The 18,008-nt window shown below is 48.2% G+C and overlaps 1 protein-coding gene across 5 annotated transcripts in view; it reads right to left on the bottom strand.

The window, feature by feature from the left end:
* The window catches only part of ADCY5 (adenylate cyclase 5), a 144,438-nt gene that overhangs the window by 61,993 nt on the left and 64,437 nt on the right, over window positions 1–18,008 (bottom strand). For all 5 annotated transcript variants that reach the window (XM_037013047.2, XM_037013051.2, XM_037013048.2 and 2 more), the window contains exon 2: window positions 2,751–2,900. In XM_037013047.2, the coding sequence (XP_036868942.1) occupies window positions 2,751–2,900 (150 nt within the window). The remainder of the gene's footprint in view (window positions 1–2,750; window positions 2,901–18,008) is intronic.

The raw sequence follows: 18,008 nt of genomic DNA, 5'->3' as shown, positions 1-18,008 counted from the left end.
AGCCACATCAAATGTGGATTCTTCTGGACCTACTGAGCCTATTTCTCCTCGTTTTCTGCTGCACCCAACACCCTCACTCTACCTGCCCTTTCCTGTGTCTGCCCTGCTTCCTGGCCTGCTCCTGCCACCCCAGGTCTGACTGCTGCTTTTCTCCTTCTGAAGCCCCACTCCCTCATCCCAGCCTCAACCTCCAGCAGGTCAGGTCTGGCCCAGATGACAGGGACAGTCTCCACCTGGCTTTCTGTCTCCAAGCTTGCCGCCTGTGATCCATCCTCCACACTGCAACCCAGTGAGCAATCCTAGAACATACTCCGGCCCACATTGCTGCCCTGAGCAAAACTCTTCTGTGCCACCCTGTGCTTCTAGGATGAGCTCCTGCCCCTAGCCTGGCCTCAAGGTTTCCACAGTCTGGCTCCTCCATGTTCCCAGCACCCCTGCATTGAAATCTGCATGCTGCTCCAGAGAGATGGGCTACAGGAAGCCTCCCAAGCTTCTCATAGTTATTCCCTTGCCTTTACATAATCACCATCCTCACTCCTAGCCTTCCTTCAGGCTGCCCCTGTTCCCAGGAGGGTTCTGGCTCTGGCTGCCAGCAGCTAGAGTTCCTGATCACTCTGTACTTCAGAGGTCTCCCTTCAGTGCATGCAGAGAGACACATCCCTGAGGATGCAAGCTGTGTTTTGTTCAGCTCCACAGATGACAGCCTTATGCTGGGGAAACACTGCTAAGCCAGTTTGGGATGGTGCTCTCTGAGGGTCAGCCTGGCCTCCCCAGCCTGGTCTCCCCAGCCTAGGGCAGGGGCCCCTGCTCAGTACCCCCTGAACTGGCCACCGAAACCCATCTCATACTCACTGGACCCTCAGTAAACAGTTCCTGGAGATAGAAACACACACTATAGGGTGACTGGGAGAAAGTGTGCAGCAAGTCTTTTAGACTTGTGGGAGCCCCACCTACATTTATGAGTACTTCTGGGGCTCAGGGCCAGGAGGATTGGGCAGGGGGTGGCTGGGAAGAATTCTGAGTCCCTTTGTTGGGTGGCACCTAGGAGCTTCTCCCAGGGACTCAAGAGCAACCCTTTCTGCAGAGAGCAGGGGGAGGCCGGAGGGCCACTGGGCTCTGGCTGGGTGAGGGGAGCCTGTCCCCAGGAGCACGCATCCCTCCCTGTGTCTCAGCCAGGAACAGGGTATAACAAATATATTTTCTCCCCTGAACCCCTGTGGATCTGCTGGGAGGTCCAGCCTGGCCAGGCCAGTGCAAGACACTGGGATGTACTGTAAAATGTTAATTTTGTTGGAGAAGGGACGAGGCCCAGAGTGGGAAGGACACTCCCTAACATGGAAGGGGAAAGGCATCCTGATATCAGGTAAGAGATGCTGGGGCATGCAACTGGGTGGGAGGGGGCTTGTGAGGCACATAGGGGCTTAGAGTGGGGGGCAGAGTGAGGCAAACTTGTCCGGAAAAGGTCATGAGAGGGCTCAGAGACACTGCTGGGCTTTTTCACTCAAGAGGCTGGACCAGGAGCCTCTGGAGCCAAAAAAGCCCTTGGGGGAAGCCAGGCCTCCTACTGGGCAGTGTGCGCTGGAGATGGGGCAAGACGTGACTGCCACAGGGGTAGCGCTGGAAGGGAGGTGGGGACAGGCAGTGACTAGGGGAGGGCCTGGGGAGGCACCATGGGGCTCTACTCCCTTGCTCAGCTGTCTGGATGTCCCCTGGTCATGTCACCGCTCCTCCTAGGATCCATGTGGATGGAATCAGAGAAGCCCTCACATTGCAGTAAAACTGCTGTGTCCTCAGGGAACCACAGCACACGCTCCATGCTAGCCATGAGGGTGCGGATGACTACTGCCATCTAGACCTCTGTGTTCCCTGTCCTCACTCTCAAAGGCCGACCTTCCAGGTGGCTACCTGCCATCAGGCCTGACATAGCATGCAGCACAGAGCAGGACTCTAGTTATGCCTGCAGAGGCTTTGGGGAAATGCTGACATGTGAAGAGGAGGATCCAGTCTGGAGCAACTTCCATCTCTAGGTGTGAGTCCAGTGGGAGCCCCACCACCCTGCTGACCGCCGACTCTCTCCTCTGGGGCCGCCCAGCCCACTCTGGCCCCCCATACTGTCTCAGAGTTCCCAGACCAGATAGGGGCACCCCAAGGATGGCAGCCAGACAGGAGGGGACCCAGCACAGACCTTGGTCCCCATCCACCTCTACCCAGAAGCACACAGGGGCAGGTCTCCTGGCTGCAGGGCTCACTGGGAGCAGGGCCCCGAGGCTGTGGCCATGTGAACGGCCTGCCTCCTAACCCAGGAGTCCTCTGAGGGTGACGTTAGGGTGAGACAGGACTGTCTTCCTTTCTCTGAACCTACCAAACCCCAGACCTCGACATAGGGGTGACAGTTCTGTGTCCTCTCCTGCTCCCCTCTCCCCTGAGGGAGCACCTTAGTCCCAGGGAGGTAGGGGGTGCTGATGTTCTCCCCACTCCAACTCACCGGCACCTGGGGAGGGGTGGGGGCCCCATCCTGCCACCTGGGGCCTGGGCTGCTTGGCTTGTTGGCAATGGGGAGGTTCAGGGGTAGAGCTCCTTCTCCAGAGCCTCTTCTAAGCATTTCCATGGAGCCAGGAATGCTGGGCTTCCTCCAGGGGAAACATTCCCTAGCGGGCTGAGCCCCCACCTAGGGAGCAGGCTGAGCAGCTGTAGCCAGCACAGCTGGGGGCAGGCGGGCAGCTGGGCTGAGGCAGGAGGGCTTCACTCACCTGCTGCTGGTTCTCCCGCTGTGAGTGGAGCCTCGCCTGGATGCACTCCCGGGTCTCCTGGAAGGCCTGTCTCTGGGAGACCTCCGCCGGGTAGTGTGTGCAGACACCCACGATGTTGGTGCAGGAGAAAATGAGGACATTGGAGACAAGCTGCAGAGGGAGAGACGAGGACCCTGAGCTCAAGCCCGGAGAGGGCACCAGTCACGGGAGCCCCAACCCTGATCCTCCTAGCCCCAAGGTGTGGAGCTCTCCAGCCCCCATCCTAGCAAATGCACATCTAGATGCCAGAAAACAAATGCCAAGGACATCCACCCGCAGCTGACCGCTGCAAGTAGCAATCTGCCGGGCTCTCTGATGTCCTCAAAGCCTAAAGCTTGGCTGGCCTGTGACAGGGTGTGGCCATAAGGACATCGAGTCACTGAATAATCATACTGAACATGTCCATAGAACCAAAGATTAAATGGCTTAGTGTATTGGTGATACTGTGACGGAGCTGAGGAAAACAAAACACAACACAACCAACCCACAAAGGCAAGTTTACAGAGCACATTTCAGATCCTGGAAAAGATTCTGTTCAGTCAAAATTTCTATTGGCAAGTTCAGCTCCTGGGGCATCTGGGTAAACTGATCCTGGCCCAGTCCTTGCCTCAGGTAACATGACAGAAGCCACACAAAGATGCTCAGGCTTCGAGGCCTCAAGCTCTCCCTCCAAAAACTTAATTCTTAGTCCCTCCTGTAGAAGGAGCTCAGGTGAGCCCCTGCACCTTCTACTGTGGCCCCACCAGCCCTCAGGAGCCCTATGCTGGTCCCTTGTCCACTTCTCCATTTGGGTCCCAAAGTACCTTCCTCTGGGACTTCAGCTGACTGGAAGGGACCTGGCAGACAGCTCCCGCACTCGTCTTCCATGGGCCTCCTCGTCTCTGGAACCCAAAAGGCCTGTCCTTGACTCAGGTCTTCATTCTCCCAGAAGGCCTGAGGTGGTCCAGATTTCCACACAGGGTCCTCAGCCAGCTCAGGCCCAGAGGCCATGTGGGCTTCATGCTGGATGTGGTACCACCTTTCCCTGGACACATCCTATACCCCGTCTGCCCCCGCCCGTGAACAGAAAAAAGACTTTCTCCTTCCCATCTCAAAGTCTTGCTTTCTCACTGGCTGAACAATAGATTCTGATTTCCTGCTGGACAAACACCATGAGCTCCCTTCAGACACCTCTTGGATGCCCCCCAGATGCCTCCTGGATGTGCCATCAGGGAAGGGGCAGACTCAGATTCTCAGCTCCACCAACTCTGCCAATGATGCACAACTCCCACAACTCCCCACCCCAGCCCAGTCCACCCCAGGAGCCAACCATTGTCATTTCATGTAGACACATGGCAGAGAAAAACCCAACCTGTTTATCACAAGTAAAGAAGACTCTTACTCCACAGAAGCATAGAATCTGGTTGAGGAGATAAATGGACAAAACTGACAGAGAACCAACAACAGGAAGCAGAAACTGACTCACACCAAGCAAGAGGGAGAGGAGCAGAGAGTGGAGAGATGCGAGGAGATCTCTGGGCAGGCCAGGAGCCCTTTGGGCCTGGGGCTAGGGGCACATTTGGTGAGGTCGGCAGGCATGGGAGAGGACATCTAGGAAGCTTAGGCTTGTAAGGTATCTGGGGTCCTTAAGTAAATAATCTAGGTTCTCTGACCCTGAGAGGAAATCAACAGACAGAAGATGGAACTGGAAAGGCAGACTGAAGCCAGATTGAAGGGGCATCTGAATGTCCAGCTGAGGAGGCCTGGCACATCCTTATACACAGGGGCCACAAAGGACTGTTGAGCCAAAGAATAGCAGGATGAACACACTGCTTCAGGAAGATTCATCAGGAGTGAGGGTATAGTGCACAGGATGGGAGATGGGTCAGGAGGCTGCGGCAGAAGTCCAAGGTATGAAGGAATAAAGACCAATACGAGGCTGGAGCCAGGCAAGAAGATCTGACTCAAAAGGAAGTATCCCCAGTGCAATGACTATGAAGGGAGACCCTGAGGACGCAACTCCAGGAAATCACTTGGGAACCACTGGGCAAAGAGTAAGGAGAAAGAATGAGATGAGAAGGTGGAGGCTGAAGGTGCAGACTATAGGGAATTCTGAAGAATGTTCTAGTTAGTGGATCTCTTTTGAAAGGAGACAGGAAGGTACCATATGATAAAAACAGGAGTGAGACAGGAGAAAATGGGAAGGAGAAGATGAGGAGCTACCCTAAGACAGGATAATACACTATAATAATGCAACATGGACAAGTGGGGTTTATCCCAAGAGTGAAAGCCTGATTGATTTATTGAAAAATCAGTCAATGTAATTCACCATTTTAACAGACTAAATAGAAAAACCATACAGTTATTTCAATAGCTACTGAACACGTATATTAACAAATTCAACATGTATGCAAGACTTATAAAAAAAACTCTTAACAAATTAAGAATGGAAAGGAAAATCCTTAGTCTAATTAATGGCATATACAAAAAGTCTACAGCTAACATCATGCTTAATGGTGAAGACTGAATACTTTCCCCTAAGACCATGAATAAAGCAAGGTTGTCCACTCTCATCACTCATATCAACATTGTACTGGAGGTCCTAGACCACACAATGAGACAAGAGAAAGAAATAAAAGGCATAGAGATTGGAAAGAAAGAAATGAAACTGCCTGTATTTTCAGATGACATGATTATCTATGGGGAATATCCCAAATAATATACAAAACAGCTACCAGAATTAATAAACATGTTTAGAAATGCAAGGATACAAGATCACAGAATACAAGGTCAAGATACAAAAAGCAGCGATATTTCTATATGCAAGCAATGAACAATCAGAAGTAATTAGTTAATACAGTAATTAAAGCAGTGAAAATTTTAAAGTGCCATTTAATGGTACATAAATATTTATGTATAAATCTAACAAAATATGTGCAAACCTGTTAATTGAAAACTATAGAACACTGATGAAAGAAATTTTTTAAAGACCTAAATAAATAGAGATGTACCATGTTCATGTGTTAGAAAACTTAACATTGTTCCAATGGCAATTCTCTCCAAACTGATGTATAGAAGCAATGTAACCATAATCAAAATACAAGCAGGATTACTATTTTTTTTAGAAACTGGCAAGCTGAGCCTAAAATTTATATGGAAAAGCAAAGCAACTAAAATAGACAAAATAATTTTGAAAAAGATGAACCAAGTTGGAAGACTCACACTTCTCAATTTCAAGACTTACTATAAAGCTCCAGTAATTAAGGCAGTACAACAGTGGTATAAGGATAGGAATATAGATCAAAGGAATAGAATTAAGAGTTCAGAAATAAACCCTATATTTGTGGTTAGTTGATTCTTGACAAGGATACCAAGATAATTCGGTGGAGGAAAGAATAGTCTTTTCAATAGAAGATGCTGGGATAACTTCATATCCACATGCAAAAGAATGAAGTTGGATCCCCTACCTCACACCACATACAAAATTAACTTGAGGTGGATCAGAGATCTAAATGTAAAAGCCAAAGCTATAAAGCTCTTAGAAGAAAATACAGAAGTAAATCTTCATGACCTGGGATCAGGCAATGAGTTCTTAGATATTACACCGAAAGCACAAATGACAAAAGGAAAAAAATTGTATCTCATCAAAATTAAAAACTTTTGCTTCACATGACACCATCAAGAAAGTGAAAAGACAGCCCACAAGAATGAGAGAAAATGTCTACAGGTATCACACTTTTATTTTTGACAAATATAATGGCAACTAAATGGGGAAAAAGGATAATCTTTTAAGTAAATGGTGCCAGGACAATTGGATATCCAACTCAAACCTCACAAAATACACAGAAATTTACCCCAAATGGTTCATAGCCCTAAATGCAAAACCTAAAACTATTAAACTTCTAAAAGAAAACATAGGACTTTAGGTTAGGCAAAGATTTCTTATATATACCAGCAAAATCAAGATCTATAAAAGAAAAGAAATTATACATTCATAAACTAGATCATCAAAATTAAGAATTTTGCCTTCAAAAGACACTGTTTAATCAAAATAATGAAAAGGCAAGCCACAGAATGGGAGAAATTATTTGTAAATCACATATCTGATAAAAGGGTAGAATTCATAAAGAACTCTCAAAAGTCAACAATAAGAGGAAAAACAACCGACTTTTTAAAAGAGCAAAAGATTTGAATAGACAATTCACCTAATAAGATATAAGGGAGACAAGCACAGAGAAAGATATGCAAAATATTTAGCCCTTAGGGAAATGCAAATTTTAAGAAATTAGCCCTTAGGGAAATGCAAATTTTAAGAAACAATGAGATTCTACTAAACATTATTAGGATGGCTAAAATTAAGTTAAATTAAAAAGCGAAACAAAGCAAAAAGTAAAAGAACTGCTAATACTGGTAGTATTGATGATAATGTGGGGCAACTGGAAACCTCCTACCTTACTGGTAGAAATGAAAAATGGTGCGGCCACTTTGGAAAACTGGCACTTTTTTTGTAAAGTGAAACATACACTTGCCGTATGACCAGCAACCTCACTCCTAGGTATCTGCCTGAATGAAATAAAAAGTTATGTTCACACAAAAATCTGTGTAGGATTGCTTATGAAATTCTACTCATCTATAAAACAGAACACCCTAGTGATAACATATCAACACGGACAAGTCTCAAATACATTATGCCGAGTGAAAGAAGCCACACTTCACAGGCTATACACCGTATGATTCATATATACATTATTTATGCAGCATTCTGGGACAGGCAAGACCGCAGGGACTGACACAGTGGTTGCCAGGGGGCCTAGGAGACTGAAAGGGGCAGCTGGAGGAATACTTTAGGGGAGAGGGAGCTGCTCCATATCTTGATCGTGTTGGTGGTTACACATCTAAACGCCTTTGTCAAGTCCACAGAACTGTACATCATATAGGATGAATTCTACTGTATGTAAACTGTACTTCAATAAAAAAGAACAGGACACGATCCAGCAGGGAAAAGGAGAGAGAATGTGAGGCTGGACAGGGAAAGGGCAGTTCTTCCTCTCTGTGAAGACAGAAAGAGGGTCCAGAGTCTATTCTGAGGCATGACCCCTGAGGTAATTATCAGCTGGCCGCCGCAGCATACTGGTACTAGTCCTGGCCTCTCCTGCTGTAATTCAACTCCTGCAGCCAGAAGGCCAATAGCAACAGACGGTGCAAATCCAGGTAAAATGGTGCTCTGTAACCCAATAGGGGTCCAAATGGCTTTGCTAAGCTTAGTATGCCTCAGTGCTCCAGTCTCCCATTCACTAAAACATGAGACAGGGTGAGCAGGAATAGGGTGCTAACAGCCGGGTGGTGAGCAAGGACATAGGGAAGGGTGATTTCAGCAAATTGGACCTGAGAGTTAAAAAGTGGGATTAATATGTCAAACACACACACCACCCACCAAAAAAAGCAGGAATGTGTGCACCAGGTTTTAACAGATGCTAAGGTCCCCGCACAGACATTCATGTCATGAATGGAGAGGAGGCATCTGTAAAACCTTGTGGAATTCTGCTTACAGCCTTTTAGGAAGGAGTCTGCACCTTAAAAATGATCACACACCTTGGGTGCAAGGGTCCAAACGCTGACCGGTTTTCTTTCCCACTGAAAACAATGATGATCAATTATTGATCCTCCTCCTATGTGCCCCCCACCCCACCCCACCCCCAGAAGGCAAGCATAGCAGAAGCATAAACCCTGTACTTATGTAACAGATTTAGTCAACAACAGGTAACAGCAGCAATGGCAGGTAAACCAGGCCTAATTAAGGGTTTCTTGGTTTCCCCTGTGCCAACCACATGGGACACATCTAACCACAGGGAACATGCACGTGTGTGTGTGTGTGTGCCTGTATGTGTGAAGGTATACCTACATTACACCAGGATTAATGAGGAGACCCAGCCACACAGCAAAACCTCAGCCCTGGGAGCAGCTTTTGCATCTGCTTTTAAAGCAAACCCTGCAAATGGTTTGGGTCCAGGTGGCCCCAGGACACCACCAGGAGAAACTCCACTAGAAGAGAATGTTTGGAATTCCAATCTGAGCGGAAACCCAGGGGAGATGACTATGAATATTTACAACTCTGGTCGGCATTTCTAAAATGCAGCACTTCAGAAACCGCGTCTCTTGCTGCCTGCAGGCTGCAGGTCTGATTTGGCCCCAAGTGAAGTACAGCGCTTGCCTGCGTCTCCTCAGCAAAGGCGGAGAGAAATCCCAGCAGCCAGCCTTGGGCACTGCAATCGTTGGTGCCCCGCTCTCTGGGTTTTTAGAGAGCTGCATGGGCCCACTGCCCTAGACTTGCTACTCCCCAGTCCTGGGAGAGGCGCAGGGCAAAGAGGAATCAGGAACAGAAGGAAATGAGTTGGGGAAGACCCCCTCCCAATGTACTATTTTTCATGGCTTCTTTTCTGACCAGTCAGCTTGCCCCCTGCAAAGTGCTTCACAAGGAGTGTCTGGTGGTGGCAGTGCCAAGGAGGAGAGGAATCAGAATTTTCCTGGGAGCCAGACTTAGTGATGGGGGAGGGAGGCAAGAAGTTCAGTTAAATTTGAATTTCAGATAAACAACGAAATGATTTTTTTTTTTTAGTATAAGTATGTCCCATGGAATATTTGGGACATACTTACCCTAAAAAATTATATGTTGTTTCTCTGAAATTAAAACTTCACTAGTGACTCTACTTTGCCTGGCATCCCTATCAGGGAGCCTTTTCAAACCTATCCTCATCCAATTCTGAAAACCATTTCCCCTTGGCTGATCCCCTTGGCTGAGCCCCAGTATACTGGGGGTGACCCAGCTCCCCTGCCCCCTACCTGGCTACCTCTTCCAGATCCTCCCCTCCACTCCTGGTGGCTCCCTGCACAGGCAGATCACTGCTTTTCCCTCCACATCCGCATCTGAAATCACCCCAGCTAAGTGCAAGCCAAAGCGGGGATCTGACTTCCCCGATCCACCCACCTGGCCAAGGGGACTAGACTCCCTCAGGGCGCCTAGTGGCTGCTGCCTGCTCTGCTGGGTGTAGGAAGGGAGGGCAGGTCCTCTCCTGCAGGTGAGACTGGGACCCCAGCCCTTTCCTGTTCTAGTCCTTCTCCTGTTTACAAGTACACAAAACCAGCAACCAAATGAGTCCCAAAGAAAAGGAGCTGACAAGCTGCAGAAGAATTCCTTCCACTTGCCCCAGATTTCATTTGTCCTACAATGTGGTGGTGAGAAGCTCAGGAGACCTCAGTGGAATCCCATTATGATATAAAGTAAAATAAATCAAGGAGGGATAATCTTAAATTATATACTCTTAGAAGGCATATTGGCACTGTTCCTTGTGTACTGTACCATGCTCAATTAGGTACTAAACGGCTTTTTAAAAATATTACAGATTTTTAACTTTATTTAAATCATAGTGACGCCTCTTTAAAATGTTCCCTTTACAAAGCATAAAGACATCTCGCTGAATGCTTTTTGGTGATTGAAGCCTCATTATCTCTGCTTGGGGGTTTTGTGATGAGATCCTCTTTCATGGAGGTGGCTGGTCTGTCTCACTAGCTGTGGACAAATAGGACCAGGCTCCCTGCTCTCTTCATTCCTACTAGGGGCCTGCTCAGATGGCAGCCCCCTCCTCCCCATTCCAGCCCAGATCTAGCTGCTCAGGGCTTGCCAGTCTTCCTGCTCCTGACTCCTCCATGCATATTATCCTCTATATCAGAGATCCTCATATCCCTTCACATCATGACACTTTCCTGCTCCAAAGCCTGCCATGGCCCCTTATTACTAGTAAGATAAAGCCCCATCTCCTGCACTGGCATTAAGACTCTACAAGTCTCATCATAGGCCACATCTTCCTCCTTATCACCTACTCCAACCATACAGGCTATTCACTGCCTCTGGAAAACACCAGTCTACACTATGATTCTGAAAGTATTGTGTGTATTTAATACAATTTTACTGTTCCTAAAATCTGGCATGAAATATTTAAAAATCTACAATTAGCACCAGCTTAATATATTTTTAGGAAAAGACAAAATAGACTGAAACGTGAAGAAGGACCAGTATCGAGGAATGACTGGGTGCTGCAATTTTCATTATTCCCAAACACTTTCACATGTAACATTGCTGCATCCTCACTGCTTCCTTACAAGATAAACAAGTTGGGTGGTATCACCCCATGTTTGCTGATAAGGAAACTAAGTTTTGAGGTGGGAGCCCTCTGTCCATGGTTACACAGGAGGCAGCAGAGCTAAGTTACAGATTGTCATTCCAGCTTGGAGCTCATCCTGCTGACTGTACTAAGCTGTTATTTATCCCAACTTAATTTAGATCCACTTTTGTTTTATTCTATTTAATAAAGAAATGCTCAGCTTTCTTTTACCCTCGTCGTAGATGCCCCAGGCCTTCTTCATAGATCCTGGCCACATAAAACGCTGCTGATTAGGCACCTACTGCCAGCCACTACCTCTGAATGCACTTGGCTCCAAGGTGCAAGGGAGGTCAAGCCTTACTCTGGTAGAGCTTCCCTTAAGCATTTTTCCATTGAGATGTAATTCATATACCATAAAATTCATCTTATTAAAGTATACAATTCAGTAGTTTTTAGTGTATTCTGAAGGTTGTCCAACCTTCACCACTATCTAATTCCAGAACGTTTTCAACAACCTAAAAAAAAGCCCCACATCCATTAGTTTCCCACTTCTATCCCGACCCCCAGCTCCTGTCAACCACTAATTCATTTTCTATCTCAATGGATTTGCCTGTTATGGACATTTCCTATGGATGGAATCATGTAATAGGTAGCCTTCTGTGGCTGGATATTTTCACTAAGCATAATACTTTCAAGACTCCCCTCCGTTGAAGCAGGTCTCAGGACTTCATTCCTTCTTATGGCCAAATAATATTCCATAGCATGGATACACAATCTTTTATTTATCCATTCATCAGTTACGGACGTTTGAGTTGTGTTTACTTTTTGGCTATTATGAATATTGCTGCTATGAGCATTCATGTTCCAGTCCTTGCCTGGATGTATGTTTCCAGCTCTCTTGGGTATAACCCTAGGAGTAGAATGGCTAGATGTTCCGGACTGAATGTTTGTGTCCCTTCTGCCCAAGTTAAACTCCTAACCCACAAAGTGATGATATAAAGAGGTGGGGCTTTGGGGAGGTGATTAGGTCACGAGGGTGGAGCCCTGGTGAGTGGGATCACTGCTCTTATAAAAGAGGCCCCAGCTCTTTCTAACTCTCCTTCTACCATGTGAAGGCAGAGTGAGAAGATGGGTGGTCATCTGTGAGCCAGGAAGTGGGATCTCACCACACACCGAATCTGCTGGTGCCTTGAACTTGGACTTCCCAGCCTCCAGAAAAGTGAGAAATAAATACAGCTATAGTATTCTGTTACAGTAACCCAAGGGCACTAAGACACTGGTCACCTGGTAAATCTATGTTAAACGTTTTGAGGAACTGCCCAGATGTTTTCCAAAGTGGCCGCACCACTCGTATTGCAGCCAGTGGATGGAGGATTCTTACTCCACATCCTCCCTAGCACTTGTGTTTGTCTGTCTTTTTATGACAACCGTCCTAGTGCGAGTAAGGTGGGATGGCATTGTAATTTTGATTCCCTTATATTTTAAAGCAAACAATGGCAATAACGAGTGAGAGAGTTTATTCTATAACTTGAATGGCTGTGCTTTAGAGTAAAATGCCACCCTGTACATTTTAGTTTTGTCATCTTTGGCTACTTATTCCTAGGAAGATGCCAGACCTTGTGTGTGCATCCAGAAGAGGAACAACAGCTTTAACATAGCAGGGCTTACTTGAACAGGATGTCCTCTTTATGAAATATGCATTCATGAGAGAAAACTTCAAAATTATAGGGAAAAAAGGATCAATTTCCCACCCTAAGACAACCAGTGTTAACTGGTTTATTCATCTTTCTTTTTTAAAAAATCTGCTTACAGTTTTTTTGGTTTTGCTTTTGTGAAGCTGTGATTTACTGTTTAAATAATTTGGTATCCTGTCTTTTTCACTTAACGTTATAACGTAAGTATGTTCTCATGTTACTACAACTTCTAATGCTGCAGGCTTCCAGGAGGGAGATGTGATCAGAGCTGGACTTCGGGGAGATGAAGGTGACAGCTGGGAGAGGCAGCAAAGGTGAAGCAGCTAGAGGTAGGCAGACCAAGAAGAGAGCTGGGGAAATGGCCCAGGTAGGAGGAGCAGGGCCTGAGAGAGGCTAGGGCCCTGCCAAGGGGAAGGGAAGTGGTGTTCGGGATGGCTGGAGCCAGGCATCCGAGAGGAGAGGGCTGCAGAGGAAAGAAGGGCTTCTTCAATTCTTAATCCAACAGGGAAGTTCTGGGAGGCGCTGGTGTTGCCATGAGTGGAGTGAGTAAGACAGAGTCTTGAAAGCATTTTAAATGGAAGGGAGAAATTCAAGGAGGGGCTGCAGAGCCAACAGCATCAGTTACATGTTGAGATGATATTCTGAATATAGTGGGTAAAATAAAATACACTGTTCAAATTTATTTCACTTAAGGCTTTTTGTTTTACTTTTCTAGGTACCTCAAAAGTTAACATTATGTATATGGTTCTCATTACGTTTCTGTTGGACAGTGCAGCTATAAAACAAAGAAGAGGTGTTGCCAGAGGGACCTGGAGCATAGTGGACAAGGGACACACCCAGGCTGATCTACAGAATATCAAACTGCTGTTTTGGAAAACTCGACAACTGGAGAATTGATCCTAGAGTAACACCTTTGGGCCTCAGAGAGACTGGCCTCCCTCCCTGCCCTTTAGGGGGTCATTTTTCAAAGGCTCCGATTCATTCATCGGCCAGGCTCAGGCAGACCTCAGGTGGCTCACCACACATCAGCCACTCCTGACTTTTGGGAGTGTGAAATGTGGGGGAGAAAGAGGAAGGGAGTGTCTGGGGCTGAGACTCAACCAGTGAAACCTGGAGGCATGAGACGGTCTCCCATGGGGGCTCAGGTATACATGTACACTGTGGTATTAGGGCTGTCTAGACAGCATGCTGGCCTCTCTGACATGTCATGAAACTTGGGCACTTTGGGAAAGTATATGAATTTAAAACTCTGGGGAGAAGGGGCAATGAATGAATGTCTGAAGGCAGCACAGTGAGGTGAAACGGTTGGGACTTAGGAGGTCAAGTCCTCATCTTGGACTTGCGAAAATAAAAAAGATCACTGTGGCTCTAGGCAAGTTGCTTTTCCCTGTGGACCTCAGCTTCCTCACCCATTAAACCAGAGAGGCAATGGGTTTGGCCAAGGTCTTTGACACCTGGGACAGTCCCTGGAGTGGCCATGGCCTGGGTCTCTGGCTGTTTCGGTAGGATAATAGTCCTCAGCATACCACTGGGAATGGAAATATCCATCTACAGGATTTTCTGAGAAATCTCCAATTTCAAATACTCTGTCTCCAGTTCTCCTGAATGCAATGGAATACTTAACATTGCAGCTTTAAGGCAGCTGGTCATGCCTGGAAATTGTACAAAGGTCTCCCATCTGGCCCATGCTGGGTCCATGGGGGAATCCCAGAGGAGGCTCAAGTCCTTTAGAATCTGTGCCAGGCAAAGCCCGGCCCCCACCTGCCACCCTCCAAGGTGCAGGACTCACACATACAAAGCAGGGTGGAGGTGCAGATACAGCCCCACCCAGCCAAGGGCACCAGGACGGCTGGCTAGGTGGGAATGCCTTGGAAAGGCTTTCTAGAGAAGCGGGATGGTGGCTCTGACCACCTATAAACCGCTTCTCATGCAGTCCTCTGACCTCTGGGCTACCGAAGGATGTGCTCTGTGGCCTAGCAAGAGATTTTGTGGGCTAGAAGTTTATTTATAATCTGAGTACAAATGAAGTTTCTCTCCTCCAAAAATCTCATCTTGGAGAACAATCACCCAGCCTCCCCCTGCTCCCCTCCACCCCACCAAGTTCTCCACCCTCAGCTTCCTTCTTCCTCCCCCTCCCGGGAAAGTCAGACAAGCTTTCATTGTTCCAGGTGAGCAGTGGTGACAGATAAGGATGATGCTGGGCTGTGTAGGTGGAGGGAAGGGGCTGACAAAATGCTGGAATCAGATTCAGGGAGAGAGAAAAGAGCACCACACATACACACCCCACACTGCCCCAAATACCAAGTTCTGGATTGCACCCTACATAGGTGCGGTGCAGCTTTCCCCCTGCCTTCCCCACCCACCATGAACCTTCGCCCACCCACGCCACCTTTCTCCCGTCCTCACCTCCAAGGCCCATTTTAGGTCTGCTGAATGTGGAAGGAAAAAAGAAATGCTAAAGAGAAAGTGAAATTGCCACCTAACCTCAACTTGAGTGCACAACATGTGTGGGTCTGTGAGGCAGGCCCAGCTCCGTGTGGCTGACCCAGGAGCTGCTCGGGACAAGACAGCAATGTCAGGTGCCTTGGCAAGGATTTGGGGCCCCAGAGGTCACCCCAGTGGCTGCCTGCAGAGAGAGGCAGGGAGATACAATGGAAAGGGTGCTCTGCTCGGGGTCGGGGCACACGAGTGCTAGCTAGCCTTGGGACTTTGGGTCACCACATAACCTACCAGAACCTCAATGCGCTCATCTCTAAAAGGAAGCTAAGAACACCTGCTAATGAAACACGGATGGCAAACACGTCCCAGGAGTAAGCCAATACAGGCTGTACTTGTGATACTGTGGATGGCTTGGCAGGGGGAGGACAAGATGAAAGCCCCCCCCAGGGGCTGGCCATGACCCCTCTGCTCATGAGTGTATCCTTATCCTCAGAATGGAGGCTGACACACAGCAACACCAAGAAATGTATGCTAAATGAATAAATGGATGAAAAGGAAGTTGAGGGCTGCGGGGCACTTCCAACACCTTGAACATTCTAGCTCACATCAGAGAGAGTCCAGACCCCCAGCAGTCTTTGCCTCTGACACTGAGCATCAAGACAAGGCAGGAGAGGGGGTTATAGGACCCCTAACCACAGGAATGCCAAGACCTGTGTCAGAATTAGAAGAAACACAGAAGAGACAAGGCAAGATGGACAAATGAGTGTAGTACTAACCGCCATGGCTAGAGAGGGCTCAGCACGGTTTCCATCAGAGCTGAGCATGAGACAGGTCTATGTGTCCTGTGAGTAGGGGGCACAGCTCTGCTGGGCTGGGAACTATGAGACCTGGGTGTAGTCTGGTGAGTCCCTTACTGGCTGGTCGACCTTGAGCACATCGCTGGGAAGTCCCCAGAGGCCAAGCCTGTGTGGAGAAATGAGATAATGTGGACGTGAGGCTTGCAGGAAGGCTTGGTGACCAGCAAAGGACCTGGATTACTGCAAGGCCAGCCCTCCTCCTCACAGGCTGGGCCACCTGGGCAAGTCCTCTGGGTCCCATGAGGTTTCTTCTTATGGAAAACAGGCAAATGTGACCCCAGGGCTCTCAGCTGCTTCCCAAGGGCCTTGACATCCTGAGATTCTGGGAGCCTTCTCTGGGATGTGACCCGGCCTCCTAGAGAGAAAAGCAAAGTTGGCCCTGGTCTCCACTCACTCTCAGCTGTCCTGCTAACAGGGGGTAAGAAGGGTGACCAGGGGTGGCCTCGAGGTCATGGGCCCAAATCTTGGAGCGTAAGACGTCAGAGTCAAGTCTTTTCCCCCAGGACCAATGGAAACATGACCTGGTGCTGAGGGTGAGCAACTAAATTCAACCCTAACTGACACAAGTCTATAAAGAGCGCCCAGTGGGAAGAGGGCAGCAAGTGTACATTTTCAGACTGACCCTCCCTGCACACTCCTGCCCCCAGAAACACACTTCCTCTTGAGGACTATCTGGTTAGCTGTAGATTATCACACCACCACCTCTTGCCATGCCCCTCAGCATCGATAATTGAGATAAACCTTTTTATCTTAAAGGCTGTGGCAGGGACTGCTTTTTGTCCACCTAAATTCATTCTCCCCCTCTTCCAAGATGATACACAGTAGCTGGGCACGTGGCTGCCCAGCTCGAGTATTCCTCAGCCAGCCTTGCAGGTCGGTGTGGCTACGTGGCTTGGCTCAGGTCAAAGAGGAGTGAACAGAAATGATGGGTGCATGTCATCAACTTCCAGGTCATTTCCCTTTCCTTCATCAGACAAGCACCTTGACCTGCCTGCACCAGCACCTTTGTTCACTTTGTCCTGAGCTAGAGTAAAGATAGGCCCCAACCGCAGATTTGGTCAGACAGAAGAGGGTAAGGTCCTTGCAGGTGGTGGAGCAAGCCCATGGCACTGGGGCAGGTACCTTCAACTCTGTCACCTGAGAGAGAAACATACTCTCATCTTCGTACAGCCTCTGTATCTTGGTGGCTCTCTGTGACACAGCTTAACCTCCACCTTAACTAACGTGCCTGCACACAGCAGAAATTTCTAGATCTGAGCATCCAGCGGCAGCCCGAGCTCATCCTTCCTCCTCCCCTCCCACTACTCGCCCCAGGGTGGAAGGGGGGAAGCTGCAGCATGCAGAGCGCACGGAGGAGGGGGGTCAGGGTGGGCTGAGAGGCGTGAAGACTGAAGGCTCCCGAGGCGGTGGCCCTGACGAGAGCTGGCTCTGAGCCCAGAGACAAAGCAGGCAGAGTGGCTGGACTCTCAGGGCGGAAGGAAGTTCAGTGGCCACACTTCACAAGCTGGGAAACGGAGGCCCAGAGGGAAGAAGGAGCCGGCTCTGCACTAGCTCAAGGGGATGAAGCACGTGAGGGGAAGGAACATGGGATCTGGGGTCGGTAACCTGGGTTCAGGCCCCAGCTCATTATTTATGAGGTGAGTGGTGAGTTGGTGGAGGAAAGTGAATTCAAATTCAGCCCTTCCTGGCCCTGAGGGTTGTCCCTGGTATATGCTCGGGCCCTCACCCTGCCTGGCCAGTGTCCCTTGGCAGAGAGCCATGCCCAGGAGCTCCCATAAAAGGTGAGCTCCCATGCTGGCTAAACATTTTGTCTTTTGCCTCAGTTTACCCCATGTTCCCTGCTAGAATATTCAACTCTCTTAGTCCCAGCTGCTCACACTGAGTAACTTCATCTTAGTAAAGCCTCAGATTCTTCTCCTATAAAATAGGAATGATTCTATCTACTTCTCAAGGACTGTTGATAAACTAAATAGGGCAATAATATAAAATGTCAGAAAAGCAATTACTCTCCCACCACCTGTGTGGGTTTAGAAAGCAAGAAACTGAGAACCCCAGTCAATGTACCCCCATTCCCAAGCGGAGTAGGGAGCA

Source organism: Manis javanica, chromosome 3, assembly GCF_040802235.1.
Source record: "Manis javanica isolate MJ-LG chromosome 3, MJ_LKY, whole genome shotgun sequence".
Lineage (NCBI taxonomy): Eukaryota > Metazoa > Chordata > Mammalia > Pholidota > Manidae > Manis > Manis javanica.
The sequence above is the reverse complement of the archived record's forward strand: the minus strand, read 5'-3'. Positions and strand labels throughout refer to the sequence as shown.